This window comes from Diadema antillarum, unplaced genomic scaffold (assembly GCF_040938485.1).
Source record: "Diadema antillarum isolate AM-2024a unplaced genomic scaffold, OU_Dant_1.0 scf00000134, whole genome shotgun sequence".
In the NCBI taxonomy this organism is placed as follows: Eukaryota; Metazoa; Echinodermata; class Echinoidea; order Diadematoida; family Diadematidae; genus Diadema; species Diadema antillarum.
In genome coordinates, this window is record NW_027271023.1 from 1,690,529 (window position 1) to 1,708,354 (window position 17,826).

The window sequence follows — 17,826 nt, forward strand, 5'->3', positions numbered from 1 at the left end:
TGGCGTTCCATAGGGTAACGTCACCACATCGCATCTATAGTATACGTCATCATTTATTTTCTTAATTGAGTTTTTAACATAATAAATGTGTTTTTGATGGTATTTGCCCCTACATCATATGAGAAATTGCACATTGGAGGGTTGTAAAGCTTCTCAAAGGGACACTTGAAAATGATGCCCTTTGGGGTTTTTTAAAAATAAATCTTGCAGTTTTGATTAGTTTCTCATAAGATGAATAGGCCTACATAGATGCAGGCAGTTATCCTTGATTAAGGGGGTGTCATCATCACCTTATTGCCTAAAGTAAAGTACTGTAAAACACTTTGATTTATCAAACAGATTAACTTTATGTATGAGCTGTTTCAGTGGTATCCCAAACAAAGAAAATAGTCACAATCATTCTAAGTTATTTGATACTCATGACAACTATGTACTAAGATCTAGTGCCACAAGAACATAATAAGAAAACAATTTGTAATTAAGCATGGTTAGAGGTGGGGGGGGGGGTAGAGGGGGAAGAGGGGAGGGGGTATAGGAGAGGAGAGGGGGAGGGGAGGGAGGGAGGGATTTGACAGAATAGATCAACACAAACCAGCAGAGCTTGTATAGGATGAATACTTCACATTGACTTGTGTGCATTGCGTGCATTCTCCATAGGGCTCACACGGGTAAATAATTCCCCATAGAGACGTGTGTTAAAATCCAAAATTCAAAAAATTCTGTAAAATAGCTGGGAGAAATGAGGTGTTTGATCTTCACTAAACCTGAATAAGTGAGATATACCCTAGCTGTCATCCATCAAATTTCCAAGGCGGGTTCTTCAGCTCAAACTCTGTCCAAGGGTTCGCAAAGCCAGGCTACGAGTTCTTTTCACTCAAAAAATCACCTATATTTTCTGTACATGCACCCAATGAAATATAGCCTCTTCAAATTCCATGAGAAAAGCTTTCATCTTCAAACCAAAATGCAGTTTGTAGAGGAATTCATACTCAATATCTCCAACTATTCAATTTTATGCCAAATTGCATTATTGATTTTTATAACACATTTTTTTTCTTAATTTATTTTAGTATCGTTGGTACGAATTTGTGAAGGGGTCTGGGACATTTCATTTTATTTGTAGGTGTGAGCCCTAGAACTAGTAGGCCTATACAGTGAAACTTTTTTTTTTTCAATTTAAAATCGAACAAAATTAAGGAGAGTTCTTTAATTGTGAAGATTCGCTAATTTTCACAGAAGAGTTCTTGAACAGTCAATATGATTAGCATGGAAAATATTATGAGTGAGTTGATGTCATCACACAACTTGCCAAATAGTTTGAACACTGCGTAATATACGACTTATCTTGAAATTTCTTCTTCTTCTTCTTCTTCTTCTTCTTCTTCTTCTTCTTTTTCAAACATAATAGGGTATGTGGATAAATCCATGTCAAATCATCAATGCTTGTCACCCGACTCCCTTCGATAAAATGTTCCCCAGAGTGTCTGGCGGAAAAAAGCAACAACAATAAACAAACAAACAAACAAACAAACAAACAAACAAACTAACTAACTAACTGTAACTAACAAACATGCCCCAATGTCCATTGGTCGCTAAGTGATAGCCTCACAAAGCTACCAGTGCGCATTCCAACATATGAGTTTAACGAAAATTACGCAATTTTTATTGAGTGGGTTTTTTTTTTATGCAACAATGCTCATTATCTGGAAATTCAAAGAAATTTATACCCTGTGCAATACAAGTTGACTGTGATGCGAACTTGACATTTTGTTCAGAGACTCCAACTCTCCCGTTTTCGACGGGAGATCTCCCGCCGAAAACCCATTTTTGCAAAATCTCCCGTTCTCCCGCTTGAGATTTAATTTCTCCCGCCCTGGCTCTGTGTCTCCCGTTGGAAAGGATTTTTTACTTATTGCTATTGTATGTTGAAAAAATAAGCCTTCGATAGCACCAGAGAGCATCTAGAACCCTAGGAACTTCGTGCCTCGCACACATCAACTTGGAGTCTCCCGTTTGCTAGGGGTTTCAGGCGGGAGAATCTCCAGATCAGAAGGTGCTTTGGGTTTGAGTCTCTGTTTGTTAACGCGCACGAGGTCACCGAAAATAGTGGTAAATGTCAATTTCAAAATCTTTATAAAAAAAGATATAGGCTTATATCTTCAATATTATCACCTTTGGTTAAAAAAAAAAATATTGTTCTGTTAAAGGAGACCTCCGGATGATTTTCAGATTTTTACATTTGAACAACTATAAATTAGTAATACTGAGGACAGAGTTTAAAAATTTGTGATAATTGGGATGAAGAATAAGAATATTTTCAAAATTTAGAACAAATTGCAATGAACAAGGATGATGACATGGCAGAGTCACCATAAGAATGCATGAGTTGGGGCTCAAGGAAGCAGAACAAAAGAAGAAGGCATGCATAGATTATTCACAGGTGAACTCGCAAGCAAGCGATATTGTAATAGAATTACACTGCTACATTTCTGAAATATGTGAACCTCCTATGTCATCATCCTTGTTCAGTGTAATTTGTTTAAGGTTTTTTTAAAGTATTGTTTCTCTGCTCAAGAACCACAATAAATTTCACAAATCTATACATGGAGTAGTCAATTTATGTACTACATGATATGAAATTATGAAAATCGTCTGGAATGTCCCTTTAAAGATTTTGATTTGCTCCGTAATACAAGTATTCTGCGAAAAATCAGCGCAATCATTTTCGTGCATACCATTTTTACGGAGAGCGCCCTCAAAGTTAGCAAACAGTAAAAATGTGCCAAGTTCAATATTATGATGGTCATTCACGGATCATAGGCCCTACTTAGTACACCCTTCGTCCAACCTTTGTCCAGTCCTTGGAATGGCATCAATGTGTGTGTTTGATAGAAATTTACCTGTATCATCTTTGATTTTTTATTTATTTATTTTGTGTGTGTGTGTGTATTCCCGATATGTTAAATAGTAAAGATGCCACCGAATATCACGGGGTTTAGAGGACTTTTCGAGTTTCCACACCTTCAAGATGAAAAGTCCCAGCCCTGTGATATTTGCAATAAGAATAATCTTTTATACACAATTGTTTTAGTGATAATTATGCACCTCAAAGCGCTTTTGATGCATAACTAGCGACCTTGTTCAAAATTTAATCCAAAATTTTATAAAACCCTTTATTGCTATATCATTACCGTATACATTCTTAAGAATTATAAAGAGAAATTTCTCTTTGTAATAATATTGCATGTAGGCCTATAGGCCTAATAAGCATTTTAAAACAGTACTTCACTGTTTTTTTTCAAGAATTATGAAATAAGCAGCCTACGTAGGGGGCCTATTATGTGCTCTTCTTCACGATCTAGTATCGCTTTATTGTTCACCGGAATATTAATAACTTGACCTTATGAAAATGTTTCTAAAATCATGGGCCGTCAATAAAGTCCACACACAACCGGTGCTTTATGGCACGATACACAAAGTAGTGATACTTTCAGAAGCTCAAAGGCTTTACGTGGTCTTTTATATGTAGGCATAGCTGATAAAAGACCAAGATACTAATTGCTAGTAATCTATACGTGAATTACATTCACTTAGCTTATCTGGCAATGACTCTTACACTGTACTTATGACCTTCAAAGTCATGAGAACATGAACCGGAATGTCTACTCCTGCTGACGAACTTCAGCTATAGGCCTAAAGACCTGTAGGCCTATAATAAGGTGTATGACCAATAGGTCCTCCTTGCATTTCTTGGACAAACACGAAGGTTTTCCATGATGTTATAATACTCTGAAGTAATTGATGACTATACTATAGCTTGAATTTATGTTAAAATTATAATCCTTTAATTCTGACAAATCACTTTGACCTATAGGCCTACACACGTACAAGATTGTACATCGCCACCTTCAAAATCATAAAGAATGCCAATGCCTAATGATAGGCCTACTCGTACCATTTAGTACTTGATTTTTTTAATTCTTCGAAAATCGATCCACGTAGGCCTGGCCCCTCCCCCCCCCCCCAAAAAAAAAGAATAAATAAATAAATAAATCATGTTATACCAAGTCCTTACATTAACGGGGTCCAGGCGGGGACGCGCACCCCCCCCCCCCCTTATTTTATGTTGAAATCAAAGAAGTAAAAAGAAACGAATGGGGGGGGGGGGGGGGGAGGGCCGGGGGGGGGGGGTGCGCGAGCACCCCCTTTAATTTTGTAAAGATGCCCCCGCCCTTTAATACGAATTCCTGGATCCGCCCCTGGATCCGTCATGGGTGTTTATCCACCTGTTTTAGGCTAATGAAACAATTTACATGTCAAGTGCGGCCTTGATCCGTGATGCTAGGAATAATAAATTAAAAGAAAAGAAAATCTACGTTTAGATCTCAGCATTTTACTAGTAGTAATTACGACGGTTAATGAGAACGCCTCCCGGATAGGGCAACTGAATAGGCCTACACTCCGTCTCACTTCTAAATTCGTGGAAAATTACAAGCGAACGATTGCATGTGTGGATCAGCTGATCTTGTGTTCCTGCCTACGTGCCATACTATGGACATAAAAGTCCCTACTTGCACGTGTTGTGTGTCGCGACATGGTGTGATACATTGTAGAATGTACAATGTTGCGAAAGCTCAAACCATGGTACGTTCGTCGAAAATTTGTGTCGGGATCGGGAGATGCTGTGTGGTAGAGGAAAAGAACATCACCCCTGGAATTCGTCAAATTCTAGAAAGGGCTTCGCCATTCAGCTCTCTCCTCATAAGGTGTATTACTAGTAATCGCGCTGTTATTTAATACGAGCACGATCAAGGCAACATAGGCGGCCAGGCTGGGGCTCAGTGGAATCAGCGAGTCGCTAGAGAGGCCGAGCTCATTGTCACGCTTTATACGCCGTGCGGTCGTCAGGCATGTGTACCAACCGCGCTCAAAAGTGGAGTTAAAGGTTATTGTAAGTCAAAAGCAGCATTTTGCATAGTTGAGTAGTCTTACATTCAATAGGTCTTGAGCCGTTCGTTACTTACCCCAAATTTCACAAATGCGTGTAGGCCCTATACGCTTTTCAAACAAATGAATGTTGTCACCTTTTTTTTTTCATGAAATTGCCATTTCATGATAAAATATCTATAGACACTAGCTAATATGATGAAAGAAAGTGAAAAAAAAAAAAACATTGTCAATGAACCCGAACAGACAGAGATATATGAATAATGATAAGGCAGGAAGTTGTAATTTTATTGTAATGTAAGTTTTTGACAAATGGAATCTCGAATGACATAAGAGTCAGCTGAAGACTATCATCCATGTGGCTTTTTAAATTGATGATTGTAAATTATAATGGTCTAGATGTCAATGGAATGTAAAAATAAATTTTGAAAGAATGAGGTTTTACGTTTGTCTATACATATATGATGCATAAAAAATCTACACCAAGGTTTGACTTTAAAAAAAAAAAAAATGTAGGAAATGTGAAATCAGTTGAATGGAGAGAAATAAAAGCTATTTTCAATTCACGATACTTTTTTTTTCTCTCTCTCATGAAATCTCTTTGTTCGCGGAAATGGTGCGCAGAGCAATAATGTCAACTATGTGTGTCATTTGTGTTGGATTCACCAATGCTTGTCTGAATTTAGATCTGTTAGTGTTAAAGATGAATTGATATTGGGTCAATCAGTTCGAAGATCTGATCAAGTTTAGACACATTCCCATCAGATTGTATATCTTTTAGCACATTTTAGCAGATATTAACGATGCTACAAATATACAGTATACATTATTGATGAATTTGTATTAAGCAATACGTAAAAGATGTTAACTGTAGTTGGAGTTTACAACAATATGAAGTTTTAAAGCAATTTGATTAACTTGTTTAACTTACTTGATTCTTGATTCTCTTGGGTAGGCCATAGACTGAGGGGGTTTTTTTTCCCCCTTAAATTCATAGTTTTTAAAATTCATCTTTGTTTTTAAATAACTTTCAGTAGACAACTGTTGTCCAGCCCAATATTAAGGCAAATTTTGCAGGCAACTTTATCACAAGGAGAGATAACCCAGTCATTGTTGACAAATTAAGTCCAATTTATTGTACATGTAGAACCTGAGTAAAGTGAGAAAATTCTAGGTACATGTACATGCCTGGATATGAATTGATAACTGGAATTAAATATATTTTGTTACATGTACATGTACAAGTTTTTTGAAAAGGATGAAGAGTTGTTTTTTATTTCCAAAAATAAAAGCTTGACTATTCAACTCAACAATCCAGTGGATTCTTGCAGAATTTTTGCAGAATCTCAGTTCTGATTCTTCTTTCGATGAAGTACAGGCCACCTTGTGGTGTATCAGCGTAAATTTGTCACATACAATGTACATGTATTATGTGTGTGTGCTTTCATTCATTTACTGTTGATACTGTAGCAGCTTTCATCCTTTCCTACCTTGGAGTCAGTTTGATCATTGCTGAGTTGAATTACAGGTTGGGTTTATATATATATATATATATATATTTTTTTTTTTTTTTTTTTTTACATAGCCTAATTCTGCTGGTTTGATATGATTAATGTGCGAAAAGGAAATTATGTAGTAAATATTGAAATGCCAATGGGAGTTCAAGGTCTGTGAGGTGATGATATCTGCACCTCTTCCACTTTGCATTATTATTAATTGTAGCATTGACTTGCCATACATTGTTGTGAAACTTTGGAATTCTGTTAATTGAAAATTATATGTGATGAAACCTGTGCTGTCCTCTTTATCCTCTGTTATTTTTTTTATATTACAAAGGGTTAAAGTCAAATTGTTTAATTTTCTGATGCCATCGTGCATGGATGAATGGAATAGTACATTGCTCAGGTTTTTAAAAGAAAATTTGATCTTCAATATTAAAATCGTGCTGAAGCTTTGTAATTTCTGTGACACGTTTTGAGTTTCCATTTGTTTGTGTGAGCTAGGACAGTCCTTTCATCTTACGCATGAATGGGTGCAGCTGTATGTGATGCATTTATGCTTTCTTTGTTGCATTCATTCCACTTGTTCACTAGGCCTATATGTTATTGCATTCACATGACTGTAATGTATAAGCCCCTCCATTATTGTACACTTATTTAGACACTCACAATGGAATTCACAAAAGCTTTTTGTAATTATATCTCCCCCTTCCCCCAGGGCTTGCAAACCAACTTCTGAGAGGACCACCCCTCTGTCACTTTCAACGACGACCCTTCATCCCCAGGAGCAATCCAAGCGCCGTCTTTTGGATAACCGGACATCAAAGGAGGAACGTGATGCAACAAAACGGGAGTACCGAATACAAGCCAGAGGCTAAGGTTCTGAAGATGGCCGCTGCCAACGGAACGGCGGCACCCCACACCAACGGGGGCAACGCGAAGATGACAGGCATCCTTGTCGGAGAGCAGGGAAACTGCAATAGGAGCGAGGAGGTCAGGTTCCTCCAGGAGTGTTTCAACTTGATGATTACCGAGGGCTATGTCAAGCCTCTTGATGGCGATTGTAAAGGTAAGCACCAAGAACGCATTCAGGCATCCTCGATGAATATGAAAATATATCTAGGTGGAAGAAATATGAACACACCCCTTCAATGTATGACTGGAGGGCGTGTTTCTCTCCCCCACCCCCCCCCCCCCCACCCCTCTTTATTCCTGAATTTTTGTTTCCTCATGCAAAGGTGTATCAGAGCTTGGATAGCAGTCATACAGTATGTCAACAATACAATTTTCATTATCCCAGATAGGAGCAATCCCTAACTGCAGAATCAATACTTGTTCTTTTTTTTTCTTTTCTTTTTTTTTTTCAATTGTCATGTTGTTGCAATATAGCGTCTTATTCTTGAATTATTTGTCTGAAATTTTGTGATCAAAAGTAATGTAATACAGTTGACTTCAATAGGAAACAATCAGTAACAAGTACATCACCATCCTCTGTAAGAGATTTAACATGTCATCATGTTTTAATCAAATGATCAACATAATTATTGTTGTTGTACTTGACTGTATTAGATGAGAAAACTATAAAGCTGGACAGAGAATGAAATGTTGGTACAAACTGTATCTCTCATGTTGACAAAAAAAAAAGTTCCTGAAGCAGTATTCTCAGGCATACAACCGTAGTTGGCATGAAATAGACAAGATATTCACTTTTAGCTTTTCAGAGATAAAAGAAAAGAAAAGAAAAATGTAAGTTGAATGCACAAATGTGAAGATTTGGCTAGATAATAGAGCTATAAAATATATAGCTCAATAATAAAAGAGCCAGTAATTGGACCTTTTGCCAAGTCTAATTTTAGATAATTGCCAAACTATTCAATAACCAAACCACTGCATAAAATCAAATGCTTGCGAGCTGAAATATCGAGTATTACATGTATCCAAAAACATGAGAAACAGTTTGCAACCCAAACTTTTGATCATGTAAACATTAATGCAAAGAATTTCTGCCCTTTCTGTACACTCAGTCATCAACTTCAAGCATCCAAAAGATCTGAAACAGGCAATGGACCTTGAAATCCGTGATGAACCTGAAACGCATGACCAGCTTTTGGAACTGTGCCGGGATGTCTTTGCCAACAGCGTTAAAGTTGGTGAGTGTTGACGTATTGTTCTAATTAACTGCTATTCAGCACAATTAATAACCCTTAACTGCTGAACATTGTAAAACTGGTTGTTGTAGAAGAATGTATAGAGGAAACTGAACATTTTAAACACAGTGATGAAGGAGGTCTGTAACCTAGCCCGATATTTCATGTGTATATACCCACAAATAAATTTATGTGCCTTTGTATTCTTAGCTTGAATATTGACATTTGGTAGCCATGTGCTGGTCCCCCTTTGCCATTTCACCTTTAAACCTGTGAGAACTTTTTGAAGTCTTGTGCAGTCCTATATTACTTTGTTAGAATATCTGGCCTTTACAAAATGTATGGTTAAATGTGTAGCACTGCAAGGAAACCTGGGGGGCGTTTCATCAACGAGTTCGTCGGAGGTTTTCACCGACGAATTTGCAATCAGCCAATCAGACGCAAGGATTTCAGTAGCTTTTCAAATTTGTCGGTGAAAACCTCCGACGAACTCCTTGATGAAACACCCCCCAGTGTGTGTTTCAAAAAAAAAAAAAATGGTCAAGGATAAATCAAATAGAGAGAAGAAGGAGCCTGAACGCCATCAACCAATCCTGAAGCCCATTAACCAATCAGAAACAAGTTACACTGAATTCATGTAATAGTCATTTTATACACAAGCAATAATGATTTCCTGGGAAAAGAAAATAGGATTTCAGTTTAAAAACAACGCTAACAATCATGCTTTCATTTCATCCCCACTTTGTATACAAACCAATGGGAGAGCTGAGAGTGTTGTGCCAATGGCAGCTCCTCTTCCAACCTGTGTGTATTGATTAAAACATTAAAAAAAAGCTTTTAAAAGTCCAGGGGCCTATTTCATAAAAGTTGCCATGAAAGCAACTGCAGGTGTTATAGCAAGTGTCATGGTAATGACAAGAATCTTGCTTCCTGATTGGCTGATGCCAAGAGAAGTTACCATTTTGGCAAGACTTGCTTTTGTAACATCTTTTATGAAATGGAACCCAGAAATGTTCTATGCGATCTCTGAATCTTATGAAACATTAAGAATTCTATTGATAGATTTGAATGTATTATTCATTGCTTGAATAAATTCAGCCTGAGCATGATGTGGAATCTCATTTTAAAGGGAATTTTACCCCAAATACATTGTATTGTGGATTGAATGTCATGCTGAAATGTTACATACATTTGTATATTTGGACTTTTATAAAATAAAGGTGTTTTTTCCCCCTTTTTTATAGTCTGTAATATGCTGTTGCCAGTTTGTGAGGTCAAAGTAGAATTTTTTTTTTTTTCAAAAGCATTTCACATACTTTTATCTACAAGCATAATGGAAGAGCACAGGTCTGTTCTTCATTCTGCAGAAGGCTGGCTAGCAAATTTCCCCATAGCATACCATTTTTATTTCTGTCAGGGGTGCATGTAAATTCGTTTTATAAAATAAAATTTGTTGTACTATTGTGACACTGACACAATCAATCCTGTACGCTGTATCTTCTGGACAAAAGGATGCCATTTTTTATTTTGGGGATACGGAGCATTATGACCTAATTGTCCGCTGATGTAGAATTTTCATGGAAATCCTTATGATTATTTTTTTTTTCTTTGCAGGATGCCACTTAATTTAAACACACTTAAATGCTTTGAATCAAGCCAAACTGATTTTAGGACTTCATGTGTAATGAGCCAAAGAGATGCAATTATTGTTTTCACATGTATTTTTTGTGTTTTCCCCACAGGTCACCCGCAGTTTTATAACCAGTTGTTTGCGGGACAAGACACCTATGGCCTGGCGGGCTCATGGATGACGGAATGTATTAACGAGAGCCAGTGAGTTGAAACACAATTTTTGCTTCATATTCTTTCAAATATTTTTCAAAAGGAGGAAGCCAAAGTGATGCGAGCACACAAGCAAAATCTAAATTACTCTGCTGCGCTATTTTCAAGTGACTTCAATGAATGTGAGAAGATATTAAATGCTAGTAAATGGAATAACAAAAGTTTCATCAAAGTTGGACGGGAAATGGAAAAATTGTTGAATTGAGATTCATACAAACAATTTGAGGTGGCAATAAATAAATGCAATGTCATCACCTCACAACTTCTTTTTAGTTTATGTGCAAAGTGTTACAGTAAATTTTTTTTCTTCTTTCTTGATGATTTACGACAGCTTGCCCTTTAAATTCCAGTCATATTTGCTAGGTTTTGTTTTGTTTTATTTTTTATGACCATAATAATTTGATGGGAAGAAACACTTCATGTTAAAAATAAAAAAAAATTGTAGGCTCGCAGACTGGTTTGCAGATTTGCGTACATCATGTGTATGTTCAATGTTGAGTAGATGAACAGAATGGTGTTCATTTGGGGATTTCAGACTTGCTATAAACAAAACAAAACAAAACAAAACATCCATTCTAAAAACACATTATATTTATTCAATATATTCTATTCCTGAAAACTGTTTTAAAGTAATGGAGCGTTCTGACACTGAACTGAAAGACCACACTGTGGTAATGCTCATACAATGTCTGAATGCCAATCCATACAGCACCTGTTTTACAAATTCCATTTTCTGTGGACAAACACACCAAGACTACACGTGCTAAGTGCATGCCAGTGGAGGTAAAAGACAAGGTCAAACTTAGCTCCACCTCCTCGGTTGTGTTGTAGAGTTCGGACCATTTGGACAAGCATGCAAACATGCCTCCACAATCATGTAAACTTTAACTGGAAAAAAGGCCCACAATATCCCATGATTAGTTTTAAAGGATAATTGAAGTTTGCTGTCATACTTACAAAAATAGCTTGATTAGCGTTAAACCTAATCTGTGAACAAAAGTTTTTCCTCACAGTGTGAGGTCCCTGTTACATAAAGTGAATGCATCGACTTCGCCTCCATTTTTCAATAAGTTAAAAGTGGAAAAGAAAATTTGTTCATATTCCCCCCTGGTTATGAAACTGATTTTGATATTGTTAAAAGAGCCATCATGATGAACGACTAGTCCCATACAAAGTAGAATCAAACTCTCAAAGCCAATGAAAGGTATCTTCATCAATGTTGTGGTTATGATTTGTTCATTTGTTCATTATTCATTAATATGTTTTTATTTTCTCTAGCTGAGAATTGTTGTTGAGCAAGACTAAGTACTGTTATGTACACATTCACTTAATAAGTTACAAGTGGAAAAGAGAATGTGTTGTAGATTTTCACCTGGTTATGAAACTGAACAAAGACCATCATGGTGAACTACTAGTTCTCTACAAAGTAGAATCAAAGCCATTGAAAGATATCTTCATTAGTGGTATGGTTATGATTTGTTCATATGTTTATTATTCATTAATATGTTTTTATTTTCTCCAGCTGAGAGTTGTTGTTGAGCAAGACTACTGTTATGTACACGATGACTTTGTGTAATAAATCAACCATACAGTTCCCTCCCCCCCCCAAAAAAAAATGCTGTGTCACCTTCCAATATTAGTTTAATATAGGTGAACATGGAACTTACTTGAATAACTTTATAGTTGCGCTTGAAGGGTTTTAAGTTTAACTTCAAGCTACAGGTTGTAATAGAACCTGAGTGAATGCTTGTTCTTCTCACTTCAAAATACTGCAGCTGCTTCATGTACAATAGTGCTTTGAAAAGGGGTTCGTCATACGCGCTCACTACACTTCCCGATTTAATCTTTGGAGTGGTGCTTATAGATAAAAACTACAAGTTCTATCAAGGATGATAAAGCTCTGCAAGAACAAGTTCATTGTTTTGTGGAGCAATTTCGGTATGTCATTGATGGTACATGTGCTCTGTCAATGATAAGGTGCCCATGTGAGCATCACTGATGTGGGTCTGAATGAGTGAAGGCAACTCTTGTCCAGTACATACCGTAGTGATATAGCCCAGGGCTACAGGGGCAGTTGTTACATGGGGATTTCCTTTGTCACTCTTCTCATGAGTGATCATAGTCCTACAAAGTGTAGACTGTCTGTGAACCCTGGGCTTTTGAAATTCAGTTCTTGCTGTTGCATGTCAAGTTTGGGTGGAACTCAAGGTCACTTTGATAGTAGTTCCTGACACCTTTTCATGCCATGTTTCGTATAAGATTACTGTAAATGCCCTGTTTGACTAACTTTAAACTCGCCTTTTTTTTAAACATTTTTTTTTTTTCATTTGGAAGAAGCTACACATTATTTGTAACTTCCACTCTTGTCTCTGTCTGTCTGTCTGTCTGTCTCTCTCTGTCTCTCTGTCTCTCTCTCACTTTTTTTAAATTCTAAATAATGTGTCAGTAGCCAGCAACGCACTAGATTACTTTTGTTGGGCTACTTTTGTGTTTGTTGCTTTGTGTTTGTTGGATAATGCATATTCTTATGCCAGTGAACACGATCAACTAATTAGTGTGAGTATACGGTGTACATACAATTAAAAAAAAAAAAAAAATCAATGGGATTGAGGACCTCATAGAGCTACTGTACCTGTATGTAAGGCCATGTGTCAGCCATGAATGTGGTTGAATGAAATTTGTAAGATCGCAACCACTGCTGATCTGTAAGTTAACAAACATACCAGGGGGGGGGGGGGGGGAGAAGAAATTTCAATTTGAGTGAGACTAATTGAAGAAAATTCACACCTGAATATTCAGCCAGTTTGACTCAACTCTGCAGCCCAAGTCAGTCACATCAATGATTGCCATGGAAACAAGAAAGTTTATAGTTGTGCGCAGAACAATATTGTTAATATTTTTTCTTCTACAATCATGTACATAAGTGAATAATGATAATGTGAGAACTTACCCAAGGGAGTATTTATAAATATTAGCTCAAAATGTGTCTGTAGTGTGAAATATTAATCATCCAACAATGTCTTTTATTCTAATTCTGTAGGAAGCATAGGAAATGTGACCTGTGATCCTTTTAATGTGTGTTGTTGAAATATTGACCATACACACACATTTGTACAATCTCTGGATTGAACAAAAGTTGCTAATTTTGCTGTTTGTATTTTTTGTGCTTGTTCAATGCACTTTTGGGTTTTAAAAGACAAACTAATCAGTGTTATTGTCTATGTGCAAGCAATTCTCAATGTACAGTGTGCTGTAGCTCATTTCTTTTATAGATGCTGAATTGAAAGCAGCCTCTTTCCTGATTCCTCTGCTTGTACATTGTACTTGGTATTTAACATGCACTTGTATAAACCTTAGAATTTGCATTACTGTAAGTCTGATTTTGATGAAAACTCTCTGGTACTCTGTTCATCTGATTTTATTAAATTATCAATTTTACCAAAACACGATGTGGAATTGCACTTCCAAATACTTCAATGGCATCATTAGGCCACATATAATTGTACATGTATGATGTAGACTGGCACAGTGATGAACCCTGTGGCCTTTTAATTCTATATTTTTCTATGCAGCCATGAAATTTGACATTTCTCTCAAAACATGAATCTTTTCCTTGTGACAACTTAAAGGCATAATTTACCATTTGCAGATGAAACAAAAACCCAGCTTTAGTGCTTGAAATAATTCTAAAATGTGAATTAGGGAGAAAAACAACCTATGTAACAAATTTGAACAAGACACATAGTATAATCGATGTTAAGTAAAAAGAAGTGAGATATACAAAATGTGAACAATAGTTATGATAAAAATGTTTCCAGACTGAACCATCCACAGTTACAGTTTAATGAGAAAAATAATGATATTTCTTTATATTTTAGGCTATATTGCAAAAATTTTGTAAGGTAGGATGTTTTGTGATACAACTAACTTACACATGGATGCATCAAAAGTGATATCTTGAACATTTTTAAATCACTGCTCCCAAAGGTAAACAGGGCCTTTAATGGGGGAGGGCATGTAAAACGTGATCACTAATCATGCTACTGAGGGAGACCTGTATTTTTGTGTTACAACAGAAATTATCCTTTTGAAATCTTGCCCCCACCCCCCATACACGTAGGTACACCTATGAAGTCGCCCCAGTATTCACCTTGATGGAGCAGGAAGTCATGAAGAAGCTACGGGAGCTGTGTGGTTACACAAAGGGAGACGGCATCTTCTGTCCTGGTGAGAAAGAAAAATGAAATAGATATATTCTAAATAGCATGTGATCTTAAATTCACATTGTGTATAATGCATGACAGAAACATTTGATAATAAGCCCATATTGGAACTTACCTGGTACCACCATTCTGTCTGTTGCTGATTTTATTCTGTTTCCTCCGAGCTACATTTAACTGGTATGGAATGAATCACACTTTCGTGTATCATTGTATATCAGGGTTTTTTGTAAACCATACAAGTAGTGTATTCACATTTCTGTAGGTGCTGCTGAAAAAGTAATAATTGCTAGTATCAATAGCTTACATTTCAAGCAAGCAAATGCTTTCTATGAGTTGATGGCAATACCATAATTATGCTTTAATGCACTTTTTTTTTTTTGCAATTGTGAAGGCATGTTTTAAATATGTGAAAGAAAAGCCTTCTCATAGTCAGTGTTGGCACAGATTGTGTGAAGATTTTGTTCTGATATTTATCACCTTTTCCACCCTATTAAAATTCTTGCATTGTAATGATACCATCTGCTGAATTGCACCTCTGTGTTTGATACCGGTAGCCATATTTTGTAGATCTACCATCTTTGCCATACACACCCAGTCAAGTTCTGAAGTGGATTCAGAAATCAGACTGGCACATGGCCGCCATGGATGAAGTTCAGTGCTAGAGAAAATATGAAACAAATAAAAACATTTTCAGGAATGATTAAGGCAGAGCATGGGGAAGAGACAGAGAAGAGACAGGGAAGAGACAGAGGAAGACAAAACAAACTTTTTATAGAGGAAAAGAATGAAGACTGTATACTGTAAAGTAGTCTGTGTTCCAACCCAACTTGTGGCAATTACAATGTAGTCCTCTTTAAGCTTTGGTGGCATATTGACGTAGAAGTGCTCACACTACAAAACGCCTACAGTGACTTGAAAAACATCATGAGCAAAGGTCAGACAGAATTGTCAATTAGATTGATGAATGTTTGCAGAAGGAATTTGGCAGATAAATTCCATTACATTCAAATGTAATATGATTTCAGCAGCACAACAAGGCAAACTGTTGGGGTAAATGTAATTGGATTTCAAACTGCTATCACCATTGATTCCTCAGTTGGTGTGGCACGCATACATGTAATATTCATAGAAGATAAACACAGCCGTAGATCCGGCCTCTCTTCAATTTTGAATCTCCTTTTGAGATAATCTGATTCAACTCGTACAGCCTAATGTGATTAGTTCATTGAACTACCTGTATATTAAATTTGCTTTTTTTTTTCCTGAGGGTGGATAGCCACAATCTTCATCCAATGCTTTAATTGTCTGTCGACTCCTTGACTTGTGGGGCTTTTAATTTAATGTCAGCATTTTGCTTGATCAAAAGGGAACAATGTAGAAGAGGAATTGTCATAATTTCATTATCAATAGTGAATTGAAGTTGCAACTGGGGAAATGACAGACCTTAGAAATTCAATGGCATACACTGTGGCTCATTCTGTAATCGAATGGCGTCTGTGTCTGGATACGATGTAATCTATGCTTGCAAACTTTTATAGTAACTGCATGAGCGACCATGGGCAGTTAAATGACTGGAAGCGTTCTGCCATTGTGTTCAAAGTGCAAGACATGGCAAATGTGAGAATTACTGACAGTGCATGATTTCTTAGACATGCACTGGAAATAACACCATAGAGTGTAAATTCACAACAAACTATCGTCTATGTGTACACTCTTGCCTTGTGCTTTTATGTATAAGATTATGAATTATACTATAAAAAGAGTTGTTTGTTTATCATTTTTATTGATATATTGTTTCTGTTGCCATACCTTTGTCCATCAGGGGGTTCCACAGCCAACATGTATGGCATTAATCTTGCCAGGTACCAGCTCAACAATGACTACAAGATCAAGGGCACATTTGGCTCCAAGCCCCTGGTGATATTTGCTTCAGACCAGGTCAGTGGTAATACACCATCATGCCTCAGAGCTGCCAAGTTTCCCTTATTCTCCATAAGTCCCATTGGAAAAAAGAAGGCAAGAAACAAAGAAAACATTTCAACAACAACTGCAACAACAACGAGAACAACAGCACAAATACCAACAACAACAGTGACATCAACAAGAACAAAAAAAAAAAAAAGAAGAAGAAGAGGATAAGAGGTATCTCATCATGTCCTGGCAAGGGAATATCAAATCTTAGGAATGCTCCTTGCCTAATTGAGATACTTTACACACGCGCATATCTTTCTGATTGATCTTTGTGAACTTAACAATTTTTTTTTTTTGTATGTGTGATTGCCATGTGTGTGTCAGCAGCCTCATGTTCTGATGCTTGGAAAAAAAAAAGGCAAAAGAAGACATTTTTCTGTTGCTTGAAAACATACTGCATGAAGAATGTTGCAATGAAACGTTTTTATGCCTCCGCCATGAAGTGGTGCCGGAGGCATTAATGTTTTTTCCTTTTCCTTTTTCTTTTCCTTCCATTCAGTTGTTGAGGTCTAAATGTCTTGACATCAGACGACCCATAACGATGTGATATGTTGCAATGTCTACATTTTGATGTCTACATTTTGATGCCCCTGACTCTGGAGGGTGCCGGGATACATTGTATTTTAATACGATATTGTGTTTTCTGTCTTGCCACCTACCTGTTTTTTTAACAATAATACCAGCAAGAGAGTATTTTTGTTGGATGTCCATCTCACAAATTTGGTTTATGGTAGGTATGTTTATATGAGGGGAAGATGCACTGCTCGGAATCATTTTGTAGGCCTGAATTGTTTCAGGGCAGTGGGTACGTACACATGTAAGTTTGACCAACAGTTTTTAAGAGTATTGAAATTGAAAGAAATAGAAATGAGAGGTCATACTGGCTTTACGGTGATACGACAGTACGTAGCTTTAGAAACTGCAAGCGTCCAAGTTGACTTCATGATGCAGTGCTCTGTATAATTTCTCTCCTGATGTGTTGCTTGAAATGATGGCTTGCGTTTAAATGATGCATTTGTTTTCTATTTAGATATCTGAAAAGAATGACGGGTACACACTTACATTCATATGTACATCTGTGTAGATGTGCAATGCACACTAATGTAGGCCTAATGTCACCTATTGTAGTGTTGCTTGGCTGTCAAAGTGTTCTTGGAAATATTGCAAACACATTTCACTTGATTTACAGTGATATGT

At 36.8% G+C, this 17,826-nt stretch overlaps 1 protein-coding gene across 1 annotated transcript in view; it reads left to right on the forward strand.

The window, feature by feature from the left end:
* The first annotated feature begins 4,660 nt into the window (after positions 1-4,660).
* The window catches only part of LOC139720914 (cysteine sulfinic acid decarboxylase-like), a 28,849-nt gene continuing 15,683 nt past the window's right edge, over positions 4,661-17,826 (forward strand). The window contains exons 1-6 of the mRNA XM_071632241.1: positions 4,661-4,951; positions 7,165-7,515; positions 8,471-8,596; positions 10,336-10,426; positions 14,556-14,662; positions 16,481-16,596. Coding sequence (XP_071488342.1) covers positions 7,284-7,515; positions 8,471-8,596; positions 10,336-10,426; positions 14,556-14,662; positions 16,481-16,596 — 672 coding nt within the window. The 5' untranslated portion in view covers positions 4,661-4,951; positions 7,165-7,283. The remainder of the gene's footprint in view (positions 4,952-7,164; positions 7,516-8,470; positions 8,597-10,335; positions 10,427-14,555; positions 14,663-16,480; positions 16,597-17,826) is intronic.